Source organism: Chelonia mydas, chromosome 8 (genome assembly GCF_015237465.2).
Source record: "Chelonia mydas isolate rCheMyd1 chromosome 8, rCheMyd1.pri.v2, whole genome shotgun sequence".
NCBI lineage: Eukaryota > Metazoa > Chordata > Testudines > Cheloniidae > Chelonia > Chelonia mydas.
The window spans coordinates 73,377,150-73,394,390 of NC_057854.1; the positions used below are offsets into that span (position 1 = coordinate 73,377,150).

The 17,241-nt window shown below is 41.0% G+C and overlaps 1 protein-coding gene across 24 annotated transcripts in view; it reads left to right on the plus strand.

Annotated features, from left to right (window-relative positions):
* EVI5 (ecotropic viral integration site 5) overlaps positions 1–17,241 on the plus strand; it is a 144,375-nt gene that overhangs the window by 29,798 nt on the left and 97,336 nt on the right. For 22 of the 24 annotated variants that reach the window (XM_027821357.3, XM_043520931.1, XM_043520935.1 and 19 more), the window contains 2 exons: positions 11,622–11,851; positions 14,804–14,993. In XM_027821357.3, coding sequence (XP_027677158.1) covers positions 11,703–11,851; positions 14,804–14,993 — 339 coding nt within the window. In that variant the 5' untranslated portion in view covers positions 11,622–11,702. Of the gene's footprint in view, positions 1–6,124; positions 6,205–11,621; positions 11,852–13,099; positions 13,410–14,803; positions 14,994–17,241 lie in introns of those variants that run through there. The other 2 variants (XM_043520934.1, XM_037906808.2) reach the window with 2 other exon arrangements.

Below are 17,241 nucleotides of genomic sequence, written 5' to 3' on the forward strand. Positions count from 1 at the left end.
CTGTAAGTCAACCGACCTCCCCCCTTCGATCGCTGCTTTCAGAAGCAATAAAGTCATTGTTTCAAAATCATGCATTCTTTATTAATTCATCACATTAATAGGGGGAAAACTTGCAAGGTAGCCTGGGAGGGGTAGGGGAGGAGGGAAGCACCGGGTGGGGTGGTGGGTGAGGGGAGGAGGGAAGGACAAGGCCACACTGCACTTCAAAACTTATTGAATGCCAGCCTTCTGTTGCTTGGGCAGTCCTCTGGGGTGGAGTGATTGGGTGCCTGGAGGGCCCCCCCAAGTTCTTGGGCATCTGGGCCAAATCATGAAACTGGTTTTCAAAGCTTCTCTGATGCGCAGCATGCCCTACTGTGTTCTCCTAATAGCCCTGGTGTCTGGCTGCGCGTAATCAGTGGCCAGGCAATTTGCCTCAACCTCCCACCCTGCCATAAACGTCCCCCCCTTACTCTCACAGATATTGTGGAGCGCACAGCAAGCAGCAATAACAATGGGAATATTGGTTTTGCTGAGGTCTAAGAGAGTCAGTAAACTGCACCAGCGCGCTTTTAAAAGTCCAAATGCACATTCTACCACCATTCTGCATTTGCAGCGGAAGCGGTGGATGATGATTAGCAGACCTGCTGCACCGTCTGCTGCCAGCACCACAACAGTGGCGGTGTCAGTGAGCTGAGATGTGGGCTGCATGCTTGCCGTGGTATGGCGTCTGCGTGGGGAAAAAAGGCGCAAAACAATTGTCTGCCGTTGCTTTCACGGAGGGAGGGGCGACTGACGACATGTACCAAAAACCACCCGCGACAATGTTTTTGTCCCATCAGGCATTGGGACCTTAACCCAGAATTCCAATGGGCGGCGGAGACTGCGGGATCTGTGGGATAGCTACACACAGTGCACCATAAGTCGATGCTAGCCATGGTAGTGAGGATGCACTCCGCCAACTAATGCGCTTAGTGTGGACATACGCAATCGACTAAAATAGATTTTCTAAAAATCGACTTCTATAATATTGACCTGACCTAATTTCGTAGTGTAGACTTACCCTTGGAGTACTGTTTTTAAACCAGTTGTGCATGCGCCTTATAATAACTTCATCTACACCACATTTCCCTCATTTGCTTATGAGAATGTCATGTGGTAAATCGGTTTGAATCTTTTCTCAAGCTTAAATTAGGACCTCACTGTTCCCATATGTGCCCTACTACCTGCGTCTCGGTACTTATGCCTTTGGAGATCTTGCGGGGCTTGGCAGGAGCTGCTCACACTTTTTGAATGAGTTTTGCTCGTGAAAGTAGGGGATTCATAGCACTCTGTAGGAGAGCTTCTGAACACCTTGTTTTTACCCACCTTAACAACATACATTCCTCCAATTTGGGTAAGACCTCAAATCGCCATCTCCTGCTGCTTCATGGTATTCAGCAAATCTTCCCTCTCAATATTACACATAAAATGAGGCTCAAATCCAACAATAAAGTCACATCATGACAGGTTATATAAGTGAGCTTATGTGCTTTAGCAGCTTAACCTGACAGGCACATTCCTGAGACAAGGGTGGTGACGTAATATCTTTCATTAGACCATCTTCTGTTGGTGAAAGATGAGCTTTTGAGCTTACACAGAGATCTTCTTCAGGTCACAAATTCCCAGCATTTGACTCAAGTTAGTATACAGGCTTTGTGATGCTTTTTAGAGACACTTTCCCTTGGAGTCTTGCTAACAAGCTTCTCCAGAGCAAGCTGCAGGAATTTCAGAACTAAGGTGCCTATCTCCTACTGAGTGATACAGTCCAGCAAAGCTCAGACTTCTTTCCTGTTGATAGGTAGCTTAGCCAATACTTTCCTTCCAGTGTTGGAGCTTTAGTTCTGGTCTTTTACTTCAAGAACCCCAACGCTTCCTCTAAGCCACACTTCAGTTCCCTAGGGCTTGGTTGATCTCTAAGATCTCCTGAGGACATTCTCCAAAATATTTAAAAATTCTTTGCCAAAAAATTATAAATTCTGCAAGTTTTTATTGGTCAATAAATAAATGCAGAAGCTCCAGCATGACAGTGGGGAGCACAGGCCACTGGCTGCACAAAGGTGGAAGATCACCCTGCAGCCTCTCTACCCACCACCCCGGGTCACAGACTCGGTGGTGAGGCTGCACCCGACCCTGACACAGCACAAGGCCTGGGCCTGCCCCAGAAAAACCTGGAGCTCTGCCCCTCTGTGCCAGGTGCACCAGGTGTGGGGCAGGCAGGATCCAAGTGTGGAGGGGCTCAGTATGAAGGGATCCGGGTGTGGGGTGAGAGGATTCTGTGTGGGACAGTCTGGGTGCAGGCAGCTCAGTGGGGGTTCTACGTGTAGGGGGATCTGGATGCACAGACGCTTGTGGGGGGGGGAGGCAGGAGTTCCCTGCAGAGTCCCACTGTCCGTGCAGCTGGGCTTCCAGGTGAAGGTGGTTGGGGCTCAGCGGAGGTGTCTGGGTGTGGGGTCTCAGCAGGGGGGTCTGGGTGCTGGGGAGTGGGGCTTGGTGGGCTGGAGGTCTGGGTTCAACTAGTTGGGGGTCAGTGGTGTGGGGGTCTGGATGTGGGGGCTCAGTGATGCAGTGGGGTGGGCCTCGTCAGGGTGGGGGTTTGAGTGCAGGGAGCTCAGTGGGGGGTGGTCTGGGTGCAGGGGTGGGGATCTGGAGGAAGAGGGTCTGAGTGCAGGGCAGATCTAGATGTAGGGGTTGAGGTTCAGTGGATTGGGGTTCAGATATGGAGGATTGGGGGGTTCTGGGTGTATGGGGTGAGGCTTGGCAGGGGGCATCTGGGTATGGGAGTTGGGTGGATGGGGAAGCAACTCTCTATACAGTGACCTCTTCCACCCTCAGTTGAGGAGTGATGGGGTCAGGAAGCAGGGGAGGATGCTGAGCTTCCTGCAGCTGTGGGAGATTTCTGGGACTGGGTCTGACACAGCCTCAGCCATTCCTTGCAGGAGAAGAGGAAGTCCCCTCCTTTCACTTCAGCCCAGCCAAAATTAGCAGCTGATCCTGGGTCAGGGTAGGAGCCACTGGCTGTGGTGTCCCCAGCTCTGCAGTGATTTACCTCTCCACTGGCTGCTCCGGGTGCCTGAAACAATGTACCTGAGCAGCTAGGAAGTGATTCTCTTGCAGCTTCCCTATCAAAGTAATTTTTCTTCAGGGAAGCAAAGAAATCTGCAGGGGACATGAATTTTGCACAAGCGCAGTGGTGCAGAATTCCCCCAGGAGTAGATAGGGGATAAGCGCAAACCTTAGGTGCTCAGATAAATAGCAGAAGTTCCAACATAAGAACCTACATAGATGGATTACTTGGAGAGTGGGCAATTCTTATTTCTTGCATTCATTCTGCATTGGACTCCCATTTTGGCTCCTTTGCCAACCAGGGATATAACCTCAGACTGGGAGGTCCAAAGAAGGGCAGGTGAGAAGGAAGAGAAAAGATGAGAATAATATATTGGCTATAGTTTTTGAAGTATGACTGAAGGAAAATGTAGAATTAATCTGCAGAATACACCCATACCATACATGGGCCACAGGCCTATTAATGTCAGGTTTCAGAGTAGCAGCCGTGTTAGTTTGTATTTGCAAAGAGAAAAGGAGTACTTGTGGCACCTTAGAGACTAACAAATTTATTTGAGCATAAGCTTTCGTGAGCTACAGCTCACTGCATCGGATGCATTCAGTGGAAAATACAGTGGGGAGATTTATATACATAGAGAACATGAAGCAATGGGTGTTACCATACACACTGTAACCAGAGTGGTCACTTAAGGTGAGCTATTACCAGCAGGAGAGCCGGGGGGGGGGGGAAGCGGGGGGAGCTTTTTGTAGTGATGATCAAGATGGGCTATTTCCAGCAGTTGACAAGAACGTCTGAGGAACAGTGGGGAGGTGGGGGATAAACATGGGGAAATGGTTTTACTTTGTGTAATGACCCAACCGTTCCCAGTCTCTATTCAAGCCTAATTGTATCTAGTTTGCAAATTAATTCCAATTCAGCAGTCTCTCGTTGGAGTCTGTTTTTGAAGTTTTTTTGTTGAAGAATTGCCACTTTTAGGTCTGTAATTGAGTGACCAGAGAGATTGAAGTGTTCTCCAACTGGTTTTTGAATGTTATAATTCTTGATGTCTGATTTGTGTCCATTTATTCTTTTACGTAGAGGCTGTCCAGTTTGACCAATGTACATGGCAGAGGGGCATTGCTGGCACATGATGGCATATATCACATTGGTAGATGTGCAGGTGAATGAGCCTATTAATGAGTTTCCCTGGAGGGGCAGCAGTAGGGTATATATGAAGGAAACACTTTCCTCTTCAGACCATTTTTCCTACAAAAAAGATAGGACGAGTGAGGCAGTTCCACTCATCCTCTCTAGGACTTACAAAAAATGCCAGGCATGTGCCTTTTCTTGGAGTCCTGCTTTCACAAAAGAACGTTTGTTGATTTTTCTCTTTTTAATCTCATTTCTTGTTGCTGATCATGTTACATTTTACAGAATGAAAACTCACCACACTGTGTGAGCTAGCCATTATCTGGCAGGCACTTAGCACGCTTATTTACACTCTGCCTGTTCCTTCTGCATGATTTCTAAGTCCTGAGTTAGTAAGCACAGCTTTGGCAGTGTGATGTGGGTTGTGACAGATACCCATTTCCATACTGGGCTAAGATCAGCAAAATATCACTTGAAACCATTTTTACCATGTTTCCAAGGCTGGCTAGTTTTTCTTCCTTAGGGGAAAGCAATATTTTAAGTTCACATCCATGCTATCATTATTCTTGTTCTCATGTTTTGCTACAGATATGAAAAACTATATATAAGGTCTTGATTTTGTTATTAAATGGTTTTCTTACAGATTACATTCTTTAATGAGTTTTCAGTGAGGTGAAATGGCAAAACAGTAAGCAGTAAAAACCTTCCTTGAATATGTTTCCATTTATAGAAGTAAGCTATAACATGAGATAAATACATAAAAGCACAGAAGAAAAGGGAAAATGGAAACAAGTGCAGAAGACTCTTACAATTCCATTAGCTATTTTGGTTTTGTAAGCATAAATATGGACCTAAAATTAGTGCTGACAAAGCCCTACAAGAGGGTCTAGCTTTAAAGTTCAGAGAATGAATTCAACTATTTGCGTGTGGTGTTGATTCAAGTTATAAAGCATTAAGAGAATGCAGTTTAACTCTGCCTCACTAGGTGGAGCCTCTAGGGTCCAAATAGGTAAAGCTGTTTTTGACTTCGCTGATGTAGATAAGTACAATAATATCCTTGTGAAAATGAATCTGGAATTAAAATCAAATTTTAATTCTATGCTGCCAATTCTAATCTGCTTTGAGCATCAATGTTTTTTGATTTGTATATTTTACTAGTAATGTTCTTTGCAAGTCTTGTTAGTAGACATTGTAAAGTAATAAATCAATTTCTGGAATGATACCATTTATTTATACACGTGAGCCTTAAGATACTAGGTATTTAATTGCTGCAGAATGCATGTGAAGATGGTAAAAAAGGTATTCTGGAAAAATCATGGGGCTACATTATGCTGTTTTCATAAACTGGTTTGCCTAGTTTTGTGTGTTCTGTAAGAGTTTTGTTGCACTTCACCTTTCATATCAGGATCTCTGTGTCTTACAAAAGCTGGGTAAACATTATCCTCATTTTAAATTGAGGCACATTGAAATTAATGTCCAAAGCTGCAGTCAGAGTTGAGCATTGAATGTGGGTCTTCAGTTTTTCAGTTCAATTCTCTAACCACTAGACTGTACTCTTGGGTTCAGCAATTTCTGCAGCTAGTGAACTTTGCAATGAAATATGCTCATTCAGTAGATCACTGTTTACATGTAAGATTCCCTTTAATATTAGCCCAACTGACAACAAAATGAAGTTCATAAGTCCTAGCATGTTGACTTGATTTCGTGTTTTTGGGCTAGACAGAATTCCTGTGGCTGAAATCTAAAAGCTTTTAATGTAGTGTTTTACTGACAAAGCAAGTAAAACTGACAGGAAGTAACTTTGGAATTTTTAGACATGCACTTTAACCTGCTGTGAAAGCACTGAATTTACTGGATCACTTAATAGTAACGTTGTAGTTCAGAAGAAATTGTAATTCGCTTTTCTTGCAGTTTGAAGTCTAATTGAAAGAGGAAGATGGCAAGGCAGCTTTGCATTTTACTTTAGCAACTTTTTTCCCCTCACTTTAACTGTAAGTAACTTGTATTTCTTTACATTTTGGTAGAATTAAAGACCGTGAATGAACACTGAATTTTACATGTTTGTGTCCAAAAGCAATTCAGAATTAGTGACTATTACTATCAAGCACAAATTTAAACAATTTGTTAGTCTCTAAGGTGCCACAAGTACTCCTTTTCTTTTTGCGGATACTTCTAAACTAGAATTTAGCCCTTATTATAGATGTGGGGCTGATATCTTTGGAGAATGAAGACACATCCACAGAGATACAATGCAGAAGCCTCCAAGTCAGAGTAGGCTTCTCCATAGTGTCCTGTCCGTGTGCTGTACTGTTTGCTTGGGTGATGCACCTCTGGGGGGAAGTAAGTTGGCTCAGACTTTCTACCTTGCAATTTTGACCTTTCTTGAGGCTCAGGTGCTAATTTGTGTCAGTTATGACTGCAGCTTTTGTAATGTGGATGGTTCAGACTGGACTGAAAATGCTTGTTTATTCCATGTAGGCTACTTAACTGTAGTCTGATAGTAAAAACTGACTTGAGCTGGGCTGGATTTGAGGAACTTCAGTAGGGAATGGCTCCATATGGAATTACCAGTTCCTCAAACTGGAGGTTCCCGAAGTTCTTTATGTGGACCACATCTCATGGATCATCTACCCTTTTATTCATTATCGCTTCACACTGCTGTGATCGTTAGAGGAATTACTTACATGGAATATTGTATTTGCAGCTGTTAATGATTCCTCATCATCATATGACTGACTGACAAGTGCTGTGTGGACCACTAATGAGAACCATTGCCTGGAACAATATAGTCGCTTCAAACATATTTTTAAATTAAACTCCTTGGCTTTTAGAACTAAGTTAACGGAAATCCCAATAAACTTGAATGCACTCAAATTTTTATAGGTTTAACAGGGAGCATTGGGTTGATCAGAGAATTATGGTGGTGTTCCTAACTAATTCAGTTTCCTTTTCTTTTTCCTTTTCCTGATTAAGGCAAAGTGGAGCTCTTCAATGATACCTAAGGATGTTTATTGAAATAACTTGTTAGCACAACTTTCTCATTAGGTAACACGGCTTAAAATAACAAGAACAGCATAAGATGTTTTGGCTCTGTTAATCTTAGAAATTTGTAATGATCTAACATTGTCCTAACTAGGACAGCAATATTAAAGCTTGAATCACTTTTTTTCTTTAGGGGTAACTTTGAGTGCCTAGAGCCACACTGAAATGTGGCCAGCTTTGCTTTTGTGGGTGGACTCCATAGTGTTACTACACTGCTTTTTTTTAAACTAAATTTTTTTTTCATGGCTGTAATAGACTTTTCTGATTTAAATAAATTGGTTTGAGGTATGTTTACAGATACCAAACTTGGCATAAATGTTTAAAATTACTCTAAATATGAAGATAATTATACTGGTGTTCTAGGGTTCTCAACAAATTTCTTGGTGGCCTCAGAGTGTGGCCACCAACTCTTTGGTGGCCATGCTGACCATTTTTCCTAAAACACTTAATTAACTTTAGGAAAAACAAGTAAATATGTGTATACATGTCCAAATCATTGTAATTTATTTATGTAGGGTTTTTTCAGACTCAGTAATAAACTTGACAGGACCTAAACAGAATAGAAACACAAATAAGTGCTTTGCATGTTCTTGTCTTTTGTTGTTGTTGTTCTGCTTTTTTGGTTGCTTTTTAAAAAAACTTGCTAGATGTAAGTCTGCTGCTGTTTCACAGCAGCAGACTTACTCAACCCCAGCAAGCCCTGGGACAAATTAAGCCCTGGGGAGGTGGGCAGGGAGGTCACAGGGCCCAGGGACAATGGTGTGGGCGTTGAGCCTGGGACAAGAGCCTGCTACTGTGTGGATGGAGCCCGAAGCCCTGTGGCTGAAGCTGCCTGCCCTGCCCCAGGAAAGTAGAGAATTCACCAGCTGCCTGCGCCTCCAGCATTTGTGTCTCCAGAAGGGAGCAGGGCCCAACCCCCACTGGTGGCCACAGGGGTAGAGGGGCCACTGCTTCTCTTTCTGCCCCCCCCTCCCCCCCCGCCCCCGCTCCAATCACAGCCCAGGAGGCTGTGGCTGCAAGAAAAGCCCCTTGTGGCCACATTTGAGAAACACTGTAAGACTGGCTGTATGTGTGTTCTGCTATGTGAAAATTCAGATGCTTAACTTGTTTAGATTTATTGCATAACTGCAAATATGCTTTGCAGCTATATAAAGTCTCCAGTTTGATATTCCAGAGTACATGCATGTCTGTAAAAACGGGGAAATTGAACTCTGAGGTTAAATAACTTGCCCATGGTCACACTTCAAGTATAGAACCCACTCTGGACTTCTTCCTGTTCTTAACTACAAGTTGATCCTTCCCTTTGTTAATTTGCTTTTTGATAAAGAATTATAGGGTCAAACTTCTGACCAATAATTTTAGAAATCTTGGGTCTTACAGATGGGAGATAAATAGAAAAATAACATTAAATTTAAAGTTCTGACATGGAGCTCTACCAACTTGGAATGGTTGTAATTTTAAATTTATAGGCAAAAGTTATCAGCTGAGACAAGCATTTGGCACATTGCTTACTCTTGTAGCTCACTCACTGCAATGAGACTGCAACATCCCCATTGAATCTTTATTACCCTCATTGTCTCCTGAAATGACCTGGATTTGGAGCATCAGCAGGGAGGAAGAGTCTTGCATACAAAAACTCCTGGTGAACTTACTAGTCAATGTGACTGCAGTACTGGTCTGTCTCCCTGCTTGCCTCAGTATCCAAAGAGGAGACTGAAGGACTTTCTTCTAATCCTCTTTTGATGGAGATTCATGCTTCTCTGGTAAAGGTTATCTCCACGCTTCAAGCATAGGTGTTACGTTGGGCTTCCCTTACCAAGTTCTCCTCTCTAACCAGTTTTTATACCTAAGAAAAGGGCAAGTAAAATCTTTCCCAGTCAAGTTCCATCAGCATCTGCATAATAGAAGTTTTCATTAAATTACATTTATATCCCTTATGGCTCAATTATAAGAGTGTAGTCAATGCAGTGTTGCCTTCCAGAGCCTGAAGACAAACTGCTAGTGCCTTTGCTGCCCAGCTTTCCCCAAGCTGCAACAAAGTGAGAATTTACCAATCTTGTCAATTTTCACAGCTGCTGTTAGGACCTTATGGGCAGTAATCCATCGAGGCTAACAACCAAGTTCGTTTTGCTCCGTTTTTTCCCCAGGCTGCAGCAAAAGTGAGCCCAGGAATCAAAAGACCTTGGGTATGGTGTTGTGTAGCAGAGCTGCCAGAAGGCGCTACGCTGGGAGGTGGGGGAGATGGGGATTCCCTTGTAAGAATTTTTAACCCTCACCTTTCCCATAACTTGAGCAGAGGTTTCTTTTTCACCAGATGTTGCTCCTAACATTGGAGGACCCAATCTTCTGGATCACTCTTTACTTAATAGGTTTAGTCCTATGGATTCTGGATGTCTAGTACAGTATTGAAGTGGTTCAGGGAATGAAGGAAAGACTGATAGGAAAAGTGAGCAAACGGAAGTGTGGGGCAAATGAGATCTTTTGGGAGTTGTGGAACACCATGTAGATGAGTAATATAAGGAAGTAGGGAAGAGAAGGAAAAGAAGAAACACTGACAACTGTCTGGGCAAAGACACAATGATCCATTACAGGGAAGAGGGGGAAAGATGGTAGAACAAACACAAGGTACAGTATGTTACTTAACTTCGTTTTATTAAAGACCGAACATGCTAAACCATGTACAACAGTTAAATTGCAAAGGATGTGGCTTTGAGCGCACGAATGCACAGAATTACAATGCCTATGTAGACAAGAGCGCTTGTCTACATGGAGACACTCCGGAAAATTTATCTGAATTAACTAAAGACGTGAATTCAAGTGGATTAGTTAAACTGCATTAAATCCCTGTGTGGATGCTGTCATTCAGAATTAAAGTAGCCTTAATTTGGTTTTGCTTCCAAAGTGAATTAAGCTATCTTTGCTTTTGATCAGGCTTTTTTCAAATTGTAAGAAACCTCCCCGTTGCACAACTCACTGTCTATATTGGTTTGAAAATTTGGTACTTGGCAAAAGAAACATGGTTTATGAAATTGTACAGTTTTCCAGTCCACCCTCCCCAGCCCCTGAGGAAGGGCTGCCTATCAGCTACTGCTAAACCTGAAAATCTGAAACCTGCCTTAAAACATGTGGCTGTTTGTCATCCAACAGATGAAATGGAAGTTGTCTGTTTAAATTACACTTGAATGGAAGATCTCAGGGCGGGGGATGGAACACTTTCCTTGTGGTTCTAATTGTTTGATGTATTTGCTAGAAGCTGGTATTATTAGGTAAGCTGTATTTCATAGGATTTTTTCATGTCATCCTGTCAGTGTGAGGAATTCTACATACCTCAGATAGGTAGTTTTCGGCAGTGTGACTTCAAGGAAAATTTCTTCTTCAGTCTACTATTCTCCTTGACTTGTGCCAGCCATCTTTCTTCTGCATTTTCAGCTGTGGCCAAAGTTTTCTTCTGGTGGACAACTTGGGTAAGGGTTAGGCTTGCCAGTAGTCTAGATATTCTGTGGCTGAGGAAGTGGGCCACTGAGGAAAATAACCTAAACCTTTTGCATTCCTTCAGTGGAAGTTCTTGGATTAGGCCTTAAATAATTTTTTTTTTGATCAGTCTCCTTTTGCTTTTTACTGAGAAGTATAGCTCAGGGTTTTCCCAAGTAGTCCTTCCCTAACCCACTTGTGGGAGTAGACTTGTGTTGTATTCTAGTATCTAGATTCATTTCAAAATGACTACTTCATTCCCCACTGTTAGAGATCTCAGAATCATTTATCTTTGGTTTTTAGCTGTGGTTCTTGTTGACTTTTAGCCAAACTTCCAGCCCAGTCCCTCTTTGAGATTGGAGAGAGTACTGAGAGCAAGAGAAAAATTAACACCTGTGGTACTTACTCATAAATTCCTTCCTGTGCATGTCAGTCCACAGGTAAAGTCAATGGCATTTTACCTGCTTTACTTGATTTTTGCACTACTATTTTTATCAAGAGATATTAAGAGGATCTCACTAATGTGTCAGAGGTACAAGGTGGCTCTGGATCCAGAGGCACTACACAGAAAAGACTAGTCCTGTGGATATCTTTGGGTAGTTTCCTTGATTATCCTTTTGGTGAATCTGCCACATACTTTCTATATTTGTTCTCACATAGCACCTTAATCCCATACCTTTCTCTTGGGCTGCTTCCAACAACTTCGGGAATTCTGGGAAACAGGATAACCTTAAGTCACACTCTTTAGAAGATGCAAAATACATGACAAATGCGTCAGTTTATTTGTAGAATATAGCTATCCCACTAAATACCTTTTTCACTGGCTTGAGTGGGCCTGCTGAGATCAGTCTACAAAAATAACCTCTACCATCCCTTTTCCTTTTGTAATTTGCAGGTGGCGACAGACAAGGTTGCAGGAAAGCTGAGTTCTACTCTCTCATGGGTGAAGAACACTGTATCGCATACTGTCAGTCAAATGGCCAGTCAGGTGGCAAGTCCATCTGCCTCATTACACACTACATCCTCCTCTACCACTCTTTCTACTCCAGCACTATCACCATCCTCACCAACGCGGTTGAGTCCAGATGATTTAGAATTATTAGCTAAACTAGAGGAACAGAACAGGTGAGTGGGGAAACATGGTTTTCATATTTTGCTCTTGAAATTGTAAAATGAAAACTAAAATAGGCTTATTAAAATTATAGCAGAGAACCTATTAAAAGGGGTAATGTTTTTCCTGGACCCAAAATTTTACTCAGTTTAAAACTGCTAGCTGCATGGAAAAGAATGTGCATTTTAAATATTCTTAATCTGAGATTTAGAAAAGCATCTACTCTTTCAGAACCTCCAAAACATTATTTGTTACCTTTTCTAGCTTTATAGAAATCATTAAACATTGTTTCTAGAACTGTACTGACAGCTGATGCTGGAGTCCATGAGATTCAGGGATATAGTTTAAAGAGGGAGTCTCAAGTCCTGATGCTTTCACCTAACCTGTTCATTGGTTTGTGATATACTAATGCTGGCTTTTAAACCGATATGAAAGGATGCAGACCTGTGACTCCTAAACAGTCTAGTTTTATCCTTTTCTGCTCATTGGGGGCTTTTCCAGAAAAGCCCCCAGTGACCTAGGGTACAAAGACTTTTAAATGGTGATCAGTAGCACCTCAGACCTTTAGTTGTCTGATTATCTGGTTTTAGTCAGGCCTTTTGGTAAACCTTTCTCTAAGCAGTTTTTCACATGAACTGTGAATTAGGATCAGAGATCCAGACCCTCTGTTACAGTAAAGTTGACATTTTAAGAACACGTTTTTAGTTAATTCCATAAAACAGCACTTGGTGTAAAGACATGGACATTTAAAGTCTGAATAAATTAATTTAGCAAACAGTTTTCAGACAACTTTCAAAACTTTCAATAAATGGAATAATCTTATCACCCTTGCATCTTGGTTTTTACAGGTTGGATTGGAGTATTTCTCCTTGTCTCTTGAAAACTGTCCGTTTTCATTTTAGCTATAATGAAGCTTATATACATTTCACATCTCCATTATTGGTTGTGACATGCTCAATAGGCAATAAGGAGTCCCATTGCTTATCTTCCTTCAAACAGTTCACACCAAGCCTGCTTTTTCACATCAAGATTACACTTTTTCAAGGAGAGAGTTGATGCACCTATCTTGAAAGCTGCTGTGCATAGTCACAAAATTTTGAATCTGCTACATTTTTTTAAACTATAACTGCTCTTTGGAAGTAAAGAATTGAACTCTGAACCCAGGAAGTCATACTTGTTTCTGCTCACCAGACAAATTGCTGCTGGTGATATCTTTAAATTCAGATTTCCTTGTCTGTGTGAGAGAGAAACTGGCCTACACCTGAAGAGACAGGATATAGGTGAATTGAACAGTTTAGGCTACAGTGAAAGAACCCAAAGGAGAAGTGAGACACAAGGAAACTTAAACTTCCTGCAACCAAATTTAACCTCTTGAGTTAGCAAAACTATCTACTTTTTATTGAAGGCCTCACAAAAAATGTATTGGAATGGTGCAGTCCAAAGGATCTGTTTGTGGATAGTAAATCATTGATAGGGTTTTACATGAATCTTAGTTTGTGTTCTGTGTTTAGTGACTACTTACAATATAAAGAAACTACATGTTACAAATCTGAGGGCAATGGATTCAGTAAGGTAAGGTTTCAAATTATAATAGAAATGTAGTAGAATTTCTTAGACACTGAGGAAAAATAAAACATGGATTGTCAAAATCTAAGGTTTTGCCATCTTAAAATGTTCTGTGCTTTAAAAGTACATATAGCTCTTTTCTCTGACGTTATTTGGAGTCTGTGTTTAGCATGGTGCATGTTGAGAAAAGCAGTTCTAGTTTTTAAGTTAGTAGTGGAACATGGTAGGTTAGGTTTGTAGAAGTTTAAAAATGCATTTTCATGTGTATACAATACAACTGGCTAGTGATTCTGTACATCTCAGCTTTGAGTTTTTCTTGTGAAAATGAGACTGTTTCCATTAACTGAGGCTAAATTCAGATTTAAATTTCTGGGACCATTGCAGTTAAAGGGACACACTACTGCTTTAAGCCTTTTGTTCAAAAGCTGAAAATAATAAAACTACAAAGATCACACTTGTAAGATGTTGCTTTTTATGGATTAAATCTCATTCTGATACATGCTTTGTTTACACAATACTTAAGTTTTTTTTTATAAATACTAATGGACAGGAGCAGAAAAGGGGAAAGACAATGTAAATATCTGAATTAAATGTTTGTTCTAGCTGAGAACCTGAATGTGTCGGTGCCCTGAGATTTATGCACATACGTGGTCAATACTGTGCAGAGGTTTATAATTTCCTGAAAAAAATTAACAGCTCAACCTCACCAATATGGTGTTTGGATTCTACTTTTTAGCACAGGGACATCAGAATTTACTTGACTTATGTCTTTGCTTTCATAGCAGCCCCCCTTTCCTACAAATACAGCTCCAGTGCTAAGTGAAAATGGAACATAGTACACAGTCTCCTAGACTGCAAAGTGTAGTCTGATCTCTTGCTTCCTACCCAATACCTAGACTGAAGTAAATGGATTTATTTTTATTACATGGCTCTTTACTTGAAGATAGGTAGATCTTAAGGCCCAGTTCCTGCCACCCCTGAGCTTTTCACAAAATCAGTAGCCAACAGGAAGCAGGGGATGAATCCAGGCTCAATAGTTAGCCTCTCTGTCTGGAGGGGCACCTAGGAATAAGGGCACGGCTGCATTAGAGTTTACAGTAGTCCAGCTGCATTAGTGCAGGTGCGCCGGCGTAAGCTCCCTAATGTAGGCACTGTAAGCCAATAGGAGAGAGCTCTCCTGTCAGTTTAATTACTCCAAGCCTGTGAGTGGTTGTAGTTAGGTCACTTCATTTACAATTTTTATTACAAAAACATGTTAAGTAAAACAGTTTGAATGAATGGATTTGTTGGATACATTCTGTGAAGAGAGGGTGGAAGAGTTATCTCCTCTGAACAATTTGATGATCAACAATGATGCAGTCTAATATGGTTAGTACTGTAACTAGCTTTGTATGTTGCAGACTGTTGGAGACAGACAGCAAATCCTTGCGTTCAGTAAATGGGTCAAGAAGAAACAGTGGCTCCTCCCTTGTATCCAGTTCATCAGCTTCTAGCAACCTCAGCCATCTCGAAGAAGACTCCTGGATTCTTTGGGGAAGAATTGTAAATGAATGGGAAGATGTACACAAAAAGAAAGAAAAGCAAATTAAGGTATTAGTCAGTATTATAGGACACTTTTATAGTGCAAAGCAACTGGTGCTATTTGGTGTATTCTCCAGTTGGTCTTCCATGTTTTTCGGAAAATAACTGATAGAAACTCAGGCTGTCGACTAATCGCAGTTAACTCATGGGATTAATTTAAAAAAAATTAATCGTGATGTTAAACAATAGAATACCAGCTGAAATTTATTAAATATTTTTGGATGTTTTTCTACATTTTCAAATATATCAATTTCAATTACAACACAGAATACAAAGTGTACAGTGCTCTCTTTATATTTTGATTACAAATATTTGCACTGTGAAAAATAAAGAAATAGTATTTTTCAATTCACCTCATACAAGTACTGTAGTGCAATTGCTTTATCATGAAAGTCAAACTTACAAATGTAGTTTTTTTGTTATATACCTGCTCACAACAAAACGGTGTAAAACTTTAGAGCCTAAAAGTCCATGTAGTCCTACTTCTTGTTTAGCCAGTCTCTCTCAGACAAACAAGTTTGTTTACATTGCAGAAGATAATGCTGCCCACTTGTCTACAATGTCACGTGAAATGTTACAATGCTTCAACCACCATTCCAGAGGACATGCATCCACATTGATGACTGGTTCCGCTTGATAACAATCCAAAGTAGTATGGACCGACACATGTTCATTTTCATTATCTGAGTCAGATGCCACCAGCAGAAGGTTGGATTTTTGGTGGTTTGGGTTCTGTAGTTTCTGCATCGGAGTGTTTGCTCTTTTAGCACTTCTGAAACGCATGCTCCACACCTCATCCCACTCAGATTTTGGAAGGCACTTCACATTCTTAAGTCTTGGATCAAGTGCTGTAGCTATCTTTAGAAATTTCACATTAGCATCTTCTTTGCATTTTGTCAAATTTGCAGTGAAAGTGTTCTTAAAATTAATAACATGTATTGAGTCGTCATCTGAGACTGTTGTAATGTGAAATATATGACAGAATGCTGGTAAAAGAGAGCAGGAAACACACAATTCTCCCCAAGGAGTTCAGTCACAAAATTAATGCATTTTTTTTTTTAATGCAAGTCATCAGCATGGAAGCATGTCCTCTGGAATGGTGGCCAAAGCATGAAGAGGCATACGAATCTTTAGTGCATCTGGCATGTAAATACCTTGTGTCGCCAACTACAACAGTGCCATGCGAATGCCTGTTCTCACTTTCATGTGATATAATTAAGTAGTAGTCAGCATTATCTCCTGAAAATGTAAACAGACTTGTTTCTCTTCACGATTGGCTGAACAAGAAGTAGGACTTGTGGGCTCTAAAGTTTTACATAGTTTTATTTTTGAATGCAGGTTTTTTGTACATAATTCTACATTTGTAAGTTCAACTTTCATGATCAAGAGATTGCACTACAGCGCTTGTATTAAGTGAATTGAAAAATACTATTTTGTTTTTTACAGTGCAAATATGTGTAATAAAAATAAATATAAAATGAGCACTGTATACTTTGTATTTGATGTTGTAATTAAAATCAATATCTGAATGTAGAAAACATCCAAAAATATTTAAATAAATGTTGTTCTATTGTTTAATTGCAATTTTTTTAGTTGCTTGACAGCCCTAATAGAAAATTCTAACTGAATCTTTTCATTCTGAATATCAATCCTGTTTATGAGCTATCAGACTTGTATGCCCAGTCTGTCCTCATGTAATGCCAGATATATTTAGTACGTCCAGAATATCAAACACTTTCAATGAAATCTTCCACTGGAAATGGATTGCAAACTAGGAAAGATTCCTCATTTCCTTAATCTTATTTCTGAAGACAGAACAGACTTCATATTCGGAGCCTGTGCTACTTATGTAAGGGCATGTGACATAGCATCATTTGTGCAGGTGAGGATATTTCAGATCTCTCAGCCAACATCTGTCAAAAAAGACTAGAAAGCCCACTCCTCTGGGGCAAGTAGGAATCTTTTTCTGGCAAGTGCAAGCAGTTTTGCAGACTAATTAGGTTTCTAGCACCTTATAGGGGGAAATATAAACTTCCAACTATGACCAGCATAAACCAATGCTGTGTTTTCTTCCCTGGGAGAACTGACCAGAGTCTTCTCAGTTGTGCTGCTGCTGTACAGAGCCCTGCCTGCGGTAGTGAAACTGACAAAAAACAGTTTTATATCACTGATGTTTGACCTCTCTGCACAGCGCTGTGTGCTGGAACTCTTCAGTGGGGAGGAGAACTCACAGGGGGCCTGTGGAAGGGATAGAATA